We start from the raw sequence: 18,705 nt of genomic DNA on the forward strand, positions 1-18,705 counted from the left end.
ATGATCAAACAATTCACAATAGAAAGCATAGGTAATCATGGTATTTAACTATACCATTTAAGCTAAGCATAAGCCCATAATCAACATGAAGACAAATTCATAATTTTTGCCCATTCAAGGCCAACATCCCACATCCATCAATTCAATAAAAATTCTTAACAATTCACATATATGATACCATATATGAACAGCCCATACCATACTAAACACAATTCTATTATCATCTACTCAAAATCAATACACCCACTTTATGGTGAAATTTAGAGAATTTGAGAAAACATGGGTTTATGGGGATTTCTTTCTAAAAATCATTAATAATCATTAATAACAATATAAATCATCATTTAAAACCTTTTTTATGCAAGAAGCCAAGAACCCATGCTAGAATTGAAATTAGGACTTTAGGATTTTTGAAGAACTTTGAAAATACTTTGAATTAGCTCTTTGATTGAAAAAGGAATCAAAGATAAAGAGTCCCCATACCTTAACTAAGAATCCCCAAGCAATTTGAGAAAGAACCACCTTAAAATCGTCAAACCCTAGCTCCTAGTTCTTGACCTTCTTCAATGGAGGATTGTAGAGAAAGATATTTGAGAGGAGGTGGGTTTCTTTCTTTATTCTAATTGGAGTGACTTAAATGAAAGAATTTTGGTCAAAAAGGGGCTTTATAATTGCTAGGAAAGACAAAGAATAATAAGAACTCAACTTAGGAAAAGAATTAAGGATCCACAAAGTTAAACTTGAAAGTGTTCACTACTCCCGTCTAAACTCATCCTTTTGGACAGTGCTTCACTATTTCGGGGATAACTTTTTACTCCCAGGTCGGAATAGGGCAAACTCGGTGGCGTTGGAAAGAGGACTCAGAGACCTTTAATTGGATAGGTAAAGGTCCACCTAATTCATTTTGAGCTAAAAGATATGACCATTTAAAGTTGACCCTTACAACTCACTAGTTCAAATGACTAGTTTCCTGACGTCACGGTCATTTCTCATCATTTCATCAAGTTCTCAACTCCAAACTCACATGTGAGGCTCTAGTTTCACTAGTTCGTTTTTAGGGTCGTTACAGTAGTAATAAGTAAATCATCAGAGGTAACACCTTCCCACAATAGGGTTCAGGTGAAGGCCAACAAATAACCAGTACACGAACTAAACCAAGGGCAAGCTGCAGAAACTAAAAGGACTGAATGTGTCAATAGCATAGCAAAGACCTCTAGGCATATAGCTTCTGAAAAAGAATAAACTGCCTTCCTAAAGGCTCATTAGCGTTAAGTAATTATACTTAGATGAACAGTGAAAGCTAGAATCTGGACGTTTTAGGGTAGGATAATTATAATCTGGTAAGATGGGCAGGGACATGAGAAATTCCACTTCGGGTATCAAAGTTGGGAGGCAAAGAAATGAGAAAAAAGAAACTTGGTATTTTGTCTGTACCTCTCTTGCTTGCTAGCTCAACCTGTGGATTTTCCTGATTATTGATTTTATAGACTTTATTCTGACTATTCAAATCGAACGTCGTACTTTCTTATTGATTATTGTGCTATTCTTACACCTTAAAGTTAACCAGCTTCCAGTTCCAAAGATTTAAGAGCTCAAAGGGTTTACTATTTAAAGTCCATAATGATGATAATGACTTCTCAGACCTGGGTCCTCCAGTAGAAAGAGCTTTTGGGCAGCTGAAATTAGTGACGGAGAAGCGCGATCCTTTTCTGGTATGTTTTTCTGATTTTATTAATAGCGTAGGACTTCCAATGGTTGGGTACATGTAGTAATTTGCTTGAATATGTTACCATTACCTTTTGAGTCACAGAAACTTGATAATGGTAGAAAAGTATCATCTCGCAAGTCTCGCAGCGAAAGCATGCAACGCGTAAAGGGAAAAGTCTTAACTCTTGATAAACCTCATCAAAGTGGGTGTGGTAACGGTGATGATGCTTCTGGATCGACTTATACTACTTCAGATGCTGCTTGTATGGATGTCCGGAGGTCAATCGCAGTTGGGAACGTACCTTCTACCATCAGCCTTTCTCAGCTTGTAGAAGCAGTTTCAGTCTTCGGAAAGTTCTGTGCTGCTTCAGTCAGGCATCTTCCTGATGGGCTTAACTGTTGGGACATCCAATTCAAGGTATGCTATTGATTTCAAGTTCTGCCTTCAGCCCCCTCAATCAGGAAAAGTTTGTTTATTAACTGTTGTTAACTATTGGCAAGAGCTTAGAATCACGCAACAGAGCAGTTAGAGCTGGTGCGCTAAATCTTGGGAGTTATCGTCTTCCAATTCAACCCCCGCGGGCTTCTATGGTTGTTACTATCAGGATTGAGGACATTTCCGACGATGCTTCCCTCAGTGAGATGCACTCAATCTGTAAATCTGTTGGCACGACAGAAGGGTTGGCATGGGTAAGCAAGGATAGCGTAGAAGCCTTGTTCACAGTTGAGAATGACAAAGAATCGGAGTCGATCCTCAAAAAGTAAGTGGTGGTTCATCCTGGAACAAAAGGTCCTTATTGTTACTGTTTTCACTCTTGTAGGCTAGGGGGCTGGTTCTTGTCCATTATTTTGCTATCTCAAAAGTATAAAACTGTTCTCGCGGTTTCATTTTGGAAGAAGTTGGAGGGGGGAAATCATTCCAAAAACGACTTTGCTTTATTACAGCATCACCATTAATCATATTCCTTATTGTTCCATGTAGTTTTTCACTTACCATTTGCATCCATACTCCATTTTATTTGCATGTACCTTATTGTTTGCATATGATAAACTATGAGAGACTGATATTGATAGAGAGAAAAAAATACGAGAAGACTGATATTGACATCTGGTCAGTTCATTTTCTGCCTTCCTCGTTTCCTTAGCAGAACATACTGTTCCTCCATTATTGGTGGACACTGGTTGAAAACATATGATATTTCATCTATTATTTGGTCACAGATTTTAATTATGCCACCTGAAATCAAATTGTTGCACATCTTGTTCCCAATTTAACCTTGCCTTTACTAGAAGGTATGAGAATATACTTGGTGTAACTTTGTTATGTATTTTTATCTTCTTAGGTTGAATGGTGCTATTGTTGGTGGTCATTGCCTATCAGCTTCTTTAGTACCTAGCAAGTCATCATCTGCTTCCATGTCTGAAAATAAGGATGATAGATGCAAGATGGCTTTACAAATTAACAACTACTTGACAGAACTCAAAATGCAACTTCAGGAAAAGGAAATGGATTGGCCTGAATTGTCGGTGCTGAAATTGTATATGGAGGATCTTCAGATGCTGCATGAGGAGATAATGCACCTTGAAGATCTGCCTTCCATCATTGATACATCTGACAATTGATTCTTGATTTTCAAAACTTCTCTATTCAAGTATTTTCACTTGCTAACAACAGGATAACTCTCTTCAATCCTCTTTTCGTTCCCCCTTCCTTCAAACCCTTCATGTGCCTCCTCCTTGGCATTGCTTTTAGCAATTAGCTGCTGAAACGAACCTCTTTGCAGCCTGTCCCTCTTGTGAAGGATTGGCTGGCCTAAGTTTAGTACCATTATATATGCATAGTGGTGCTGATAAAGTAAAAATATTTAAGGGTTTTTTTTGCAAATTATCCCCTATATGAAATGTTAGTTAAATTTTCCCTTATGCATGGCCTGGCTTTAATTTCTTAATTTTTACAATTTCGTTTTCATATTTGTTGAACTGACTAGTGATTTTCATATTTGTATTCTTACGAGAGAGGGCAAACAAGATATCTGTGCCTTCCTACCAACCCCAAGTCAAGAGTCATTGTTGTTCTCTGTACAATTTTACCGCCTTGTTTCTGTTAACTTAAAAAGGCATAATTGGAGAAGCCCTTTTAAAGAAGATATTGGTTGATGATCTGTTTGTGGTGGTTGTTAATTGATACAATATCGAAATGCAGAAATTGGAACCCTAAATTCTAAGAAGAAGAATAAAGATAGATTGACACAAACAAAGGAAGTAATAGACAATAATGACTATATCACAGTTAAGTGGAAATTACGTGTGAGAACCAAAGAAAGAAAACTCTGTGATTGTATCAGCAGGTCGAGTGTCCATTCAACCTTTTCCTGAGCTTAAGATTGAACTGGAAACAAAGTGATGATCAACGACAAACAATAAATCAACCTCTCGGATGCCTTATCATATCACACTATGAATGGATATTTATTTGGCCAATTGCTTATATATTTCCTATACTTGTGCTTTTGTAAACATGTTTTTATAATCCAAAAATAAGATTTTCGAGAGTGGAGTTGCTCAGGGTAGTTATTATTAAGTGAAACAAGACAAGAAAAGAATGGCAGAATGTGGTATAACAGAGGGTCTTAGAACAGGACTGTTTTTTGAACTTGTTACCTTTGAGCATAAAGGGCTCAAGCGATCCTCTGAAAGTTCTAGTCATGCACAGTGCAGTAACTGATATCATCATTAAGGACAACGACACATACTGTGTTTAATCTACAGATTCATCTTCTTTTGGTCCCATATTCAAAATTCTACAGGGATCTTCCCCATTTTCGGGCGCTGATACACTCATTGAGGAGCATTCTTCAATCTTATATTCTCTCTCATCAACTAAAGACTTCATGTAGGAACAAGGCCGGTCCTCAGTCTCCATATGATTAGGCTCCTGCCCTGGAGTAAAATGCAATTCAAATGATGATGGTCCAGGAGGTTGACTCCTCATTTGCACAGACCGCAAAAGTGCAGCTCTCCTTAAGTCAGCAGAGTGGCATATGTCACTGGGTGATGATGGAAATCGACCCTCAGAATCAGAGCCTCGTTGACGAGGCTGGGAGGATGTGGCAGGAGGGAAGTTGCAGGAATGTGACGGATATGACGTGGAGGGAGGGCATGATGAGAACCCATTCATTGGTCTGTGATATCGGTAGGGTGAGACTGGACTAGTTGGTGCGCTCTCACGTTGGGGTGAGCTGGTGTTTGTCAAAGCCTCATAACACCGTGAATCATCTGAATCTTCTGACATTGGTGAATATTGAAAGGACATCTCGTCCCTGAAAACAAACATAAAAAATCAAATAAAACTTGATAACAAAGAAGTAAGGAGAAAGGAAAACCGGATCTTCATCTGTTACTACATTTCATATGAGCTTACAGGTACATTGTCAAGTCACAAATAGTAAAGAAATTCAAATCTAAGAAGAATTCATGGAGTCTATCTCTAAATCTAAAAAAATTTCAGAGAGCTAGAGCAAAATTAAATGTTTATATACTTCACACAAAAGTAAGCAAATCCAAAAGCATGCATGATGATAGATTCTATGCAGTAGTTTGTGTGGTTCTTTCTCATCATGTGTGGTTCTGAAAGGGATTAAGAAATTCTCTTCAGAGACCAAAAAGACCCAAGACTTCACCGATCATAACTTGGAAACATATTTTTGCACAATTATTGCTGTTTCGTTTAACAGTAGAATACAGTCCTCGATATTTGCATAGTGCATCAGTTTTCTTAAACCAAAATATGCAAGTCACTGCCTTCTAAGATTTTGGAACTACAAATCCATACAGCGGTGACCCCTCTATTACGCTTAAAAGTCAAATGACTATACGGTCTGTACTTCCTTGCCAACCATTTTTTGCTCTAAACTCCAAGTGCCATACACACTGAGTCACTGCTTGTTTCATCTGTTAACTTTTGATATGTTCCCAATGTCTCTGTATATAAAGCTCTGAACACTTTCCATTTTAACAGAATTGCACTGACAGACACTACAAGGTTTCACAGAATCATAGTAGTGAATCTAACTATGATCATCACAGTACCAGCACAGATTAGTCACTCTCTGAAGAAAGACAGGAGACAGCTACCAGATGACATATACGAATTTTAGTTCTCTGTAATTCATCACTCAAAAAAGAGCTTTAACCTTTTGAACTCCCATTTCTAGAGGTTTTGATGGTGTTTTGATTATATATATACTGATTCACCTGTCAAAGATGCAGACATGAAACCCGACCAGGCAGAATCCCGCACCGCAGTATATTCACTTGCAACTATACCCATAGAAACTGCCGTCCCACACTAATGTGTTTCAACAGTTAACAGATCTTAAAGGTTCTTTTAACACTCTCCTACTTAGGACCAACTCCCACAGCATAATATTATGGCAGTGAAGTTCAAGAGGTCAAAGATGTGTGTATGACATGTGAATGAGCATCTTTCTACAAGGGAAATATGTGTAAAAAGGTTTTGAGGACGTTGCAAAAGATTGAGGTGGCTACTCTGCATCCAACCTTGTTTGTTTAATGCTTCCCACTTACAGGGTAACATACTAGAAAAAGGAACCATTAAATTCTAAGATATAATAATAATAACAATAATAAGGCGCATAGCCGTTAGATTACTTCGAGTGGCATAGGTTGAGGGACTTGTGACTAAGGTCACGGGTTCGAGCCCTACACCAAGCCTGGTTTCAAAGGTTGTGTTTGGTCCTAAGGGTTGGCCCAGATGGATTTTTCAGTCATAAAAAGAATATTAATAATAAGGCGGGTAAGTTTCAATTGTATATTAGAAATGGACTGGACAGCTACATAGACCATGTAAGTCATGGAGGTTATTGGATATTATTTTTGAAAATGGTAACGATGTATTATACTATGGACACCACAAGGGTGGAATTTCATCTTCAGGAGAGAACCAAATGACTGGGAAGTGATGAGGTTGGCAGAATTCCTCAAGTTGGTTGGACATTTTACTGGACTTCAGGCATATGAGGATATGCTTTGGTGGAAAGGCAACAATAGAGGAGAGTTCAAAGTGCATTCAGCTTACAGGCTGATGGATGAATCAAGCCAGCAGAGTCCCATCTGGCCTTGGAAACAAGTATGGAAGTGTAGAATCCCACACAAAGTCTCATGCTTTATTTGGCTGCTAGCTAAGGAAGCTGCCCTGACTCAGGATAATGTAATGAAAAGGGGGATAACCTTATGCTCTAGGTGTTTCCTATGTGGGGAAACCTTAGAAACTGTAAACCATCTATTTCTACACTGCAAATACACCCGGCAGCTTTGGAGGATTTTCTTGAGCCTTAAAGGCATATCCTGGACTATGCCTAGGAGAGTTACTGAGGCCTTGTACAGCTGGGAGGAGGCAGGTGCCCTTGCAAAAGACAGAACTAGATGGAGAATTATCCCTGCTTCAATATGGTGGGCAATCTGGAAAGAAAGGAATTCCAGATGTTTTGAAGGCATAGAAAATAGTGTGCAGGATGTTAAACTAAACTGCATTTTGTTGTTATGTTTTTGGTGTAATCAATTATACTCAAATGACACTGCCTCTACAGTTGATGTTTTAGACTCAATATAGAAATAGAGTAGGAGAGTCTAGAGTGCATCTGTATATAAGGTTATTGGATATTATTTTATTTTGAATATAAATGTATTTTCATTCATGGCCAAAATCTGGCCATTACTTGCTAATCAGACATATTATTGGATAATAAAGTCCCCATATCCTTGCTAATCAGACATATTATAATTTACTTGTTGCAGCATACAATGCTTCTCTTTGTCATTTTCTTATTTTGGAGGAGGGTCTAGACCAAAAGATGCCAGTAGCATGTTCGATTTTACCTTCTAGTAACTTTTAAATTTAACATATGATAGATTAAAAGTCCAAAGGAAACCTAACCTAAACCAGCATAAGCATACACTGCAGGGAAGCAATTGATATACATGGGGAAGAAGAAAAGAAAATTCTGTGTCTACTTTAATTCTTGCTTGTCTCTCCATTTAACACCAGTCCTCTCTAAAGGAGAAGTTCTAACACAATTTATTGCTGTTCTGAGAGAAAGACATTCATGACTAGGTTTTCTAAGCAGTATCTTAATTGTGTTATAACCCAACTGAGCAATAATTGGCATTATTCTGTTATTTCAGAAATTCAACAAAACTTTCAAAATTAAAACATAACTCTGAGAGAAGTTCTAACACAATTTATTGCTGTTCTGAGAGAAAGACATTCATGACTAGGTTTTCTAAGCAGTATCTTAATTGTGTTATAACCCAACTGAGCAATAATTGGCATTATTCTGTTATTTCAGAAATTCAACAAAACTTTCAAAATTAAAACATAACTCTGGGTTTCACACAGTACTGAGAGATTGAGCTAGCACAGGCTTCTTTGTGAGATTGATAACTAATTGATCACTGAATTCTGGTAAATTATTTCTTTCTTTAGAGTGGACAAAATTAGTTTAAGAGATGATCTATACAGGAGTAATTACTCAGCAATGAATGATACCAAGCAGCCACTATGAATGGTTAATATAGAAGGTTGGGGTTTAAGTGTTCAATTAACCTCAAAAGTACTACTTTCTCAAATGAAACTACTTAAACCTATGGAACTTCTGTCAACATAGGTTGTAAAAGACTACATAGTACATACAAGTAGCATGTCCCAAACATCAACATTTAGGTAGAGGTATCAATAGATCTCTCTCTGACCAATTAAGTGTTCTCTCAAGACTCACTTTTTAGGAAGAAAATTTTGAACTTGGTCTTTAATGGACTCACGGAGCTTCTTGAGTCAAGGTTAATACAGTAATGAGCTCACTGCCAAGGATGTAAGGACTGAAGGAGAGAGGTTTCAACTAGAATCCCCATCGTTCACCAAACCTCCTTACATTTAAGTTAGAGTAAGACAAACCTAAAGTAATCATACAGAGAGAGAGAAAGAGTAAAGAATCAAGAAGTAAAGGCCATTAACCAGGAAAGCAATCCCTCATCTGCAATGGAAAATTCTTCCTTATCTCTCTCTTTACTATTTCTTTTGTTTGTATAAGAGAAAAAGAATTAAAAGCACCAAAGTCCATTAATGTAGAAACAGTAGAATATTCACAAGGAACTAAATAATCTAAGCAGTAAATTCTATAAACTAATGCGAGGTACCTATCGGGGGACTTCTTCACCTTAAACACAATCACATGCCAATAGACTATCATGAACATGTAACTCAATAAAGGATTTACACGTACAGCATAAACTTAAGGTCAGAGCGTCATTTCAGACTTACAACAATAACTTAAGCAGGACCAAAAGTAATCTATCCATGCAATGAGAAACCGAACTTGCTCCCATCCTTAACTATGTGTTAATATCTGTATAATTTTCTGTTTTCTAATGTAGTACAAAATTCATCACCTGATGTAGAGCATGCTTTCGGATCTTGATGGAGAATCCACTATATTATCTGGTAGGGTGTCTCCCACTGTCAATCCATTTAAACTTGATGCCATTATCTGCAAAATTCCTCAAGTTACTTCAGAAAGCCAAAGAAACTAGCACATGAAGGCTGAAATCACTGGCAAAGAACACGCATTTCCGTTGATAGCAACAACAAGAAGTGCAATTTCAATAATTATATTTAACATAAGAATCTACAACAAACATTTATACACTTTATTGACCTTGTTAAGAAAGCACCATTTTTTAAAAAGTCAATCAGCCACATCGCAATCCTAAACTAGTTGTAATTAACTATATTTATCCCACCTGCTCTGCTCAAACCCATTTCATTCTAAAAAGGCAATTCAATAATGTAGGAAATTTAAACCCTCGAAAGCTCTAAAAACTTGAAATTGTATAATAACAAAATCGGCTCTAATTCCACATACACATTTCAACAACATAAAAAGAGTAGATTTTGAGAAGGGGCAAAACCTCACTAAGATAACGTTTGTGAGAGTGGAGATTATCGACATAAACCTCGTCTTCTGGGTCTCTATTTCTCTTACCAGTACCAGTTGGGGACGATGTGGCTGATGACGACGATGCTGCTGCTGTTGCGATCGCCGGAGCAGACGACGGCGATGAACCCGTCTCCGAGCCCATACTACAAAAAGAGAAAAAATCGAATCCTTTTTCCCCTGTTTCTCGAGTTCAATGTCAGAGTGAAAAAAGAGAGAGAGTAGAAAATCGATTAAGCATTACTAAAAACCAAAAGTTAACGGCTTTAATTATCCAAAAAGGTAAGTATATGAAATTAATTTTTTTTCCCCATAGGTTGAAATTACGCCAGGTCAGTGTTCACTCGTTAGAGCCGGGTCTTTGGTATAAAAATTAATAACACAAAGATTAGTAACGTATGATTAGTAATGTAGAGATTAGAAATGCTGAATTAGTAATACAAAGTTTATTTTTTATCAAGTGTTTGGTTCATTACTTCTCACTTCATCTTGTGTTTGGATTTAAACTCTATAATTGAATTATTATGAAATTTTCTATTTCATGTAATCGGGTCAAGAATCAAGATAGACAATATACAGACAATAATATTTTTTATGACCTTCTAACTAGTTAGGAGAAGAACAATTTTGTTGTCATATTGTTATTTTCTCACTTGAATTATTTGAGGTTAAAATAACTGTTATCTTAATAAACTGATTACTCACAAAATGTCAATTTTTCAATTTAAAAAAGATAGATCATCTACTTTTAAAAACGAAAAAGACGGTAAACAATAGTAAAATCGAATAAATCATCCACATTTAGGTCTCGTTTGGCCATGCGATAGAAAATCATGATATGAAATCATAATATGAAATCATGAGATGAAGTTGAAGTTTTGTTTGGACATGCACTTTAGATTTTTTATGTTGTATGTTTTCTCATAAACATAAAATCCTTAAGTTGTAAAACTATTAAAATTATCTCGATTCTTTATACAATTATATTAAATAAACAAAAAAATTATAAAATCGCATAATACACTATCACAAAGCTATTCTTAAAATATACAACATTTATTGATAAAATTTTAATTCAATAAAAAATAAAACTGAACATAAGTTGTAGTGTACTTGTCTTTAATATGATCCTCCACATAATACAAACAACCTTCTCTCGTTGAACTTGTATTTCTCGATCATATGACCGAGAAGACGAACAACATTGTTACGTTTAGCCATATGTTGGTCAATTTGGTTGGTAAATAAATTTGATAAAAAAAAACATGCGAATATAAATGGTAAATTATGAATTAATTTGAAGTAATAATAAATTTTATATTAGTGAGAATAATCATTATATGAAATATAAATAATTTTAAAAGTAATGATATAAATAAATGTGGGGTTGTTTTTACAAAAATATATACTTGTGAGTTGATTGTTGTATTTGAAAAATCTCAAATCATGATTTTTGGAGAATTTGGAATTTCATCTCATGATATGAAATCATGAGATGAAATCAGCGTGCGATCACATGTCCAAACGTTGATTTCATATCGCATGTCCAAACGCCCACGTACACATAAAAATTGTAAGTTGTAGTTTTAATATGTATGCAATTTTATAAATTGTTTAAAATATAAATAACTAAAAAACATATATATATATATATATATATAACAAATAATACATTTAATTAAGATTTAAGATCACAAACATCATATGGTGATATATTACATTTGAATTAGTAAACCAGTCACCCCTTCAGAAAATTTAACTTTTGTCTATATGACAAACATTTAAGATATTTTAATAGTGAACTACGGCTGACAAAATAAGCCCATATTTTAGTAACCCGCCCATATTTTAATGAGTTGGGTGAGTGGCTTTTTACATGGGTAAAATATGTGTTGATATCCATATTCAACACATAAAAATATGAGTAAAATATGGGTAAACTATGGTAAAATACGGGTAAAATATGAATTCAGCCAAATGGGTTAAACTTCTAACTTTTATTCACTCAAAATTCATGATATCACTAAAAATATTGTAACTTATCTTACTTTTTATGTTCTTAAGAACTAATTATTTTTCTCTATAATTGAAAAGGTGAAGTCTTTGGCCCTCCAAAAATATATATTTTAAATGTACATTTTTTTTGTTAATTATAATTATATATTTTTTATTTGTTTAATTTTATATTGGATAATAAATAATAGTGTAAAATAAGCAAATCATGTGTTAGTATTGACATTGCTTAAAGTGCATTAAGCATGTTTTAGTCCTAAAAGACAAATAATCATTTACTTTGAAATTAAAAATATTTTCCCCTTCTTATTACATAAATTTATTTTATATTGAAAAATTAGGATTTTTTTTGACTTATATGATACAATAAAACTAAATGAGGCATTTTCAACATTTTTCATCTAAAAAAAGACTAAAATATTTGCTCCATGTTTAATTCTTAAGTTGAGTACTATTTACTCATGAAAATATGGGTAAATATGGATAAACTAATATTTTACTCAACCCATTTGTTACCCAATCCATATTGTGAAAATTAAAGGAATCCCATAGTCTAATATGTAAATTACATCCTATCCCCAATAATATCTATATTACAAAAATCCCTTGTAAATGGATGCAGCCGGATACATTGGTTCCACCAAGATACATTATAAACGATACATCATAAACAAATTGTTGTTGCGCTAAAAAAGGAAAAAACGTAAAAATTATTTTAGTTATATTAATATCCTAGATTTACACCTAACTGATCCTAATCATAATCATTCCATATCCTAATAGGGATTAGAATCACCAATTTCAAAATTCAAAAATACATCTTCTCCATTGAAGACGATTTTTGAAAAGCCATTGATGTTAAAAAAATCATAATTTCAAAAAGAAACTTGATACAAGATGAATATATTTATTTTGTTGAGGCATTCAAGAATTTGGGCTAGTGAAGTTAATTATGAAGGTTACAAAAGTGACGAAATTGTTGTTGGACAGTCAATTTCATTTATGAATCTCAAGGCAGCCATTACAGCCGAGTTAGAGATCGATGAGGTAAGAAAAAATATTGAAATTCGATACATCGTAGAAGGTAATTCATGTCCGATGAAAATTAAGAACGACATGGGTGTTAGATTATTTTTAGAAGTGAAAAAAAGTGAGCTTGGTTTTGCAATGTATCCATTATGTATTGATACAACGGATAAAATTGGTGGTGAGATACATAGCTTTGATGGAACATGCGGAGAGATTACATGTGTCGAAGGTACAACAAGGGATACAGAAGCTCTTGCAGTGGTTGAATCAAGAATTTGTGATTCATATTATATTCCATGATTAGAAGTTACAAATTACATAATTGATTCAAACAGTATAGATGTGAAGACAAGTCAATTGTATAAGGATAAAGTAACACTGATAGATGTGATGGCCAAATATTAAATAAAGAACAACTTCAATTGCAAAGTAAAAAGATCTGATAGACAAAGGTATGAGTTTTTCTTATCTAAATTTTGAATTAATGTTTTTAATTTTAAGATCTACATCGCATGATACATTTAAATTTCTAATGTGTTTGATACAATATTATTTTTAGAAGTTGTGTGATGGTGCTTTTGATTTGTTGTTATTTTTTTGTTGATTATATGATACATGCAAGAAGCGCACACAATTGAGTTGCATCTATAATGTATCTGATACATTTTGTAACTTTGATTTGTGCGTAATGTATGAAACAAATTAGAAATTTAAATGTTTGGTGATATTATTCGTTATGGTAGTTAATATTGTTGATACATTAATGTCATATAAAATGTAACTGCTATATGTATTAACATGATGAAAAAAATTGTACAACTCTGTGTTGGTGTGCTTTTCAGATGAATGTATATTGGACTATGAAGGCTTCATGCAGGAAAAACACTGATGTTTTCAAAGTGAGATACTTTAATAGTGAACATACATATCCAGTGCGGGATAAGATACTAACCAAAGTCCAAGCAACAGTTGGGTTTGTTAGTGGTGTGACTACTCCTATATTGGTCAATCATAAACGAATTCATACTCCAAAAGATATAATTGATGATATTAGAGAATTCTATGGGGTTCAAATATCTTACCAGCAAGCATGGCGTGTTAAAGAACGTGCACTAGAAATGCTAAGGGGTAAACCATAAGATGGATATAAGAAGTTGCCGAGATACCTATACATGTTGAATACTGTGTATCCAAATTCTTATATAAGGATGCACAAGTCAGTGGAAGATGAATTCATGTATCTGTTCATAGCCTTAAGACCATTGATGAAGGGGCTCGATTACTGCAGACCGATAGTTGTTGTCGATGGTGCACATCTTGGTGGAGCTTACAAAGGTACATTTTTATCAGCAAGCACACTTGATGGGGCAGGTATGTATTTTTATAATTGTGATCTTGTTTAATATGTATCTATATTGTAAATGTTATGTATCAAATGAAATCATGCGTGTTGATATGTAATTAGGTTGCATATTGCCATTGGTATATGGGGTTGTAGACACTGAAAATGACTGTTCGTGGACAATCCAAAAATACATTTGGCGAGCGTGAAAAAATGTGTGTTGTTTCTGATAGAAATGAGACTATTATGAAGAGTGTAAGAATTGTGTTCCCAAATGTACCTCATTATGCATGCATATGACATCTTTGGAAGAATGTCTGTGAAAACTTCAAAAGGAGCAGAAACACCATAAATTATCTATTCTACTCTATGGCCAAGGCATATAGAAAGGAGGATTTCGATACATTAATGGCTAAGGTGGATAAAGTTGACCACATGGTTACGGAGTACCTTGAGGATGCTGGGTATGAGAAGTGGTCGAGAGTTCATTTAACAGTAAATAGAGGTAGAATGATGACTTCGAACATAGCGGAATGTATCAATGGTTGTCTTGTTGAGGCGCATCAGTTGTCTATATTAGAATTCTTGGAAGAGGTTAGAATTCTATTTGGTTCTTGGCATTGCAAAAATAGAGAAATAACTTCTTATGCAAAATACACATTGGAGAGAAAATTTGAGGAGATATTGATTCTAAACGCATCTAAATGTTCGAAGATGAAGGTATGTATCATGATGCATAATTTTATATTTTGTATTTAATTTGGTATGTCATTTGGTTGTTTTGATCAGCATTACTTGAAATAAATTTATCGATAACCTTTTAATGTCTGCAGGTTGTTCCATCATCTGAATTTATTTTCTCGGTTTATGAAGCTGGAAGAAGATACATTGTTTGTCTTGAGAGGAAATAATGTACTTGTGGCAAATTTCAACTAGATGAGATACCTTGCACACATGCAATTGCTGTTTTAAAGGACAAGAATGTCACATATATGCATCCTTATTGCTTTGATTACTACAAGCTTGATACATTAGCAAAAACATATGAGGTTCTAATGGTTCCAATGGTTCCAATGCCAGATAAGGAAGATTGGTTGGTTCCTAACAATGTTGTAGATGAAACTGTGTGGCCACCTAGATACGAAAGATTGGCTGGACGACCAAGGAAAAGAAGAAGAAAAAATGCAGATGAAAAGATAACATTAAAGATAATCACTCCCACAACACGCCAGTTGCATATTCTAGGTATAAAACTGCCCACTTTGACTGCAATTTCATCACTGACTGCCGAGGCACATTCATATATCCAAACATTCAGGACATATGGCATGCCGGCTAATCGATACATCTTCTTTTCTTTGGTGAACTCTTGTCTTAGTGATTTTATCAATTTTTGAGAATGCAATCTGTCCCCATGGATACTGTTGATACCTTCTGTCTTCAACCATATAGAAATGGTGAATAGGTATGTTTGCATCACTAAGCTGGGAAAAGACAAAAGTGTGAATGAAATATAGGATTGCCATTTCAAGAGCATCTTGATTATTCTCCCATTGACCCATCCGAAATTTTTGAACTAAACGACCTTTGTTTACAATGTTTTGTGAATCAGGAAAATATCTTTGAATCAATCTACTGTGAGTGGAATCAGGATATTTAAATTCATTAACATTTTCTATGCATTTCAGGCCGGTAATGATGGCAAATCTTTGATAGTGAAATGCAAAATATTCCCGCTAGCATGGCGAATATGGAGCTCATCTATATTATCCTGCTCTAGCTCTAGTAGTAATAGACACTTCGTTATTTGCCCTTGGTAAGTGCAATTAGGAATGTTAAGATATGGACTGCAAATTGTATTCTTAAATTTCTCAACACCCTCAATCCCTATAGATAACTTCAACTCTTCTGCAAAACCCATGTTGTATGTTGAACCAAACCTCAAGGAGTGTGTAGAAATTTGTTTTATCTTGTATTTCACAGACTATAATGAGACAAGTGAACGACAATTAAAGCCATAAAAATTATAAACATGATACATGTTGAATAATAGACAACTCAACTTACAAAGATTATTATATTTGTATCTGATACACAAAATTAACATTTGTGTCTAATACACACTATACCTTACTAATGTATTATAGATTATAAGTCAGGATTGATACTTGGATAAGTATTTTACAACACAGTGTATGTCATTAATTGAGAGTTATACATAACTAAGCCTGTTACAACTATATTTACAAGTTAATACATTGAGAAGAACATCTGACAAAATTTTGTATCAGTTAAACGAAAAGTTTAAGAACAACTAAACTATATATTTTTGTATGCATGTATATGATATGTTAGTATTGATATATATTTAAGTTCAATGATAGATACATTGAAACTTACTGAAAATTAGGGTTTTTTGTGGAAAAACTTAAATTGCATAAAGCTATTAGTAATGTATCATGAATTGAAATTAACAATTAAATCTAAGATTGAACAACAAAAAAAGAGGAAAATAGATCAGAACTCATTACCTTGGGTAGATTAGGACGGGAAATTGGAGATGATACTTTTCTACCCCTTTTTTAGGGGGTTTTTCAACCTTTGATTTTGAAGAAAAAGGCACATCCTTCCTGACTTTCTCGATACTCACTTTGGCCATTAAAAGGGGATCATGCAATTTCTTCGATCTATTCTCAGCCCAACCTACGTCTTCATGGTCAAACACACGATTATTGTTAGATGACATTATCTGGGTAATACCTATACTGAAAGAGGGAGCATCATCCATAATGTATCAGGATTTTGAATCAACAAAAAAACCTATCAACTATTAGCAAAAGTAATGAAATTGAAACAATACCTAAAAGGAGTGAGAAATCATTTGACTGGAGAGAGAAATATCTTGAAATTCAAATTCAAAATTAAACTGATAAGATCATGGGAGAGAAAATATGACATTATTTGAGGAGTGAAAAATTGGGGAGATAGAAGTGGGTTAGGAGATGTGTAGTTATGTATCCGGGAGATGAGTTTAAAGGAGTAATAAAAGGGATTTATGAAATATTTAAAAAAAAGTAGGGAAAAATTGAGAATAAGATAAGTAAAGTTGTGTATATAAGTAATTTGGCCTTATTTTTACACATGTATTTTCAACAGCATACACAAAAGGAATTTTTCATATACAAACTTGAGTATAGAAACTAAATATCTCTATGGTTTAATGCAAAGTCTTTTTTCAGTCTAAAACAATTATTTGTCTAAAATCGCTAATATGTATGGACTGTGAATCTGTGATGAGGCGCCATCCAATTGAAGCAGTCCATAGAATGTCACTGTTGAGGCATTTTGGCAGCACTTTGGTACAAATAGGGTCTTGATCATATAGATTCTTATGATGTCCATGATAAGCACTTCTTGAACTTCACTAAGAGCATTCTCATCTTTCCTCCGAATTGAAAAGGGACAACTACAATGAAAGACACAGTGAAGGTGTTTTAGGCCATATATATATATATATATATATATATTAACTCTCTCTATCGAGTTAGGACACATCAAATACACAAAAAGTAGAGAGCGCTATTATTTACAATCAACAAGTGTTAAACATAGTAGAAAACTCAATACTTGAAACATATGATACAACCTATACAAAAAACGAATATAAGAATACATATTACGTACCTCTCATTAATGAATATTTTCATTGTCTTTCCCTTTACTGCAGCCGAAACTCTAGTCATGGTCCATCTATGTTTTTCCTAGATATATATATATATATATATATTAACTCTCTCTATCGAGTTAGGACACATCAAATACACAAAAAGTAGAGAGCGCTATTATTTACAATCAACAAGTGTTAAACATAGTAGAAAACTCAATACTTGAAACATATGATACAACCTATACAAAAAACGAATATAAGAATACATATTACGTACCTCTCATTAATGAATATTTTCATTGTCTTTCCCTTTACTGCAGCCGAAACTCTAGTCATGGTCCATCTAGCTTTTCCTGCAATGTAAGCCAAATTCATGTATGGGTATTTTACATTATTAGGGACTTTAAATGTCAATGATTTGAGCATATATCATTGCGGACAAAATTAAGTTCACTAAATGGAAAGAAAATGTCAAAGCTTTAGTACCACCAGGCAGAATAGGCTTGCCTGCTAACATTTCAGCCATGAGGCGACCTGCACTTCAAAAATCAGTATGTATTTCATAATCTAGAGCATTTAGTAGAAGTTCTGAAGCTCTTTTCCAAAATGTGACAACTTGACTTGACAGAGGATGCTCTTTTACATGATTGAAGTAATTTGCTAACCTAGAATCAATGATTTTAAGCATCCCATATTTGTCAATTAACAAAGCAGACCCCATAATATTTCGGTACAAAATACACTCTCGTGATAGTGCCGCATACAACGGTTTATATGAAACTAAAAAAATACTTTAAAAATCAGCAAGTGTAATGACCAACAACAAATGAAAATTAATCTTGAACGATATGTGTCTTTTTCATTACAGGGTCGTTGTGCATCAAATCCTCAACAAATAATGGGGCATTCTCACTATACCACTCTTCCATCTCTCA

The 18,705-nt window shown here is 34.3% G+C and overlaps 2 protein-coding genes across 3 annotated transcripts in view; one reads left to right on the forward strand and one right to left on the reverse strand.

The window, feature by feature from the left end:
* LOC102605755 (uncharacterized) overlaps positions 1 to 3,656 on the forward strand; it is an 8,913-nt gene extending 5,257 nt beyond the window's left edge. Inside the window, exons 3-6 of one of the 2 annotated variants that reach the window (XM_015309504.1) lie at positions 1,568 to 1,712; positions 1,811 to 2,125; positions 2,209 to 2,468; positions 3,051 to 3,656. In XM_015309504.1, the coding sequence (XP_015164990.1) occupies positions 1,568 to 1,712; positions 1,811 to 2,125; positions 2,209 to 2,468; positions 3,051 to 3,330 (1,000 nt within the window). In that variant the 3' untranslated portion in view covers positions 3,331 to 3,656. The remainder of the gene's footprint in view (positions 1 to 1,567; positions 1,713 to 1,810; positions 2,126 to 2,208; positions 2,469 to 3,050) is intronic. The other variant, XM_006349143.2, reaches the window with a different exon arrangement.
* A 609-nt stretch (positions 3,657 to 4,265) lies between these two features.
* Positions 4,266 to 9,939, reverse strand: LOC102578217 (uncharacterized). The gene is made up of 3 exons (XM_006349146.2): positions 9,694 to 9,939; positions 9,175 to 9,272; positions 4,266 to 5,027 (listed from the first exon to the last, which is right to left on the reverse strand). Exons 1-3 carry the CDS (start codon positions 9,862 to 9,864, stop codon positions 4,466 to 4,468), a joined length of 831 nt encoding a protein of 276 aa, XP_006349208.1. The 5' UTR covers positions 9,865 to 9,939; the 3' UTR covers positions 4,266 to 4,465.
* Positions 9,940 to 18,705: the final 8,766 nt, after the last annotated feature.

Source organism: Solanum tuberosum, unplaced genomic scaffold, assembly GCF_000226075.1.
Source record: "Solanum tuberosum cultivar DM 1-3 516 R44 unplaced genomic scaffold, SolTub_3.0 scf00104, whole genome shotgun sequence".
Classification (NCBI taxonomy): Eukaryota; Viridiplantae; Streptophyta; class Magnoliopsida; order Solanales; family Solanaceae; genus Solanum; species Solanum tuberosum.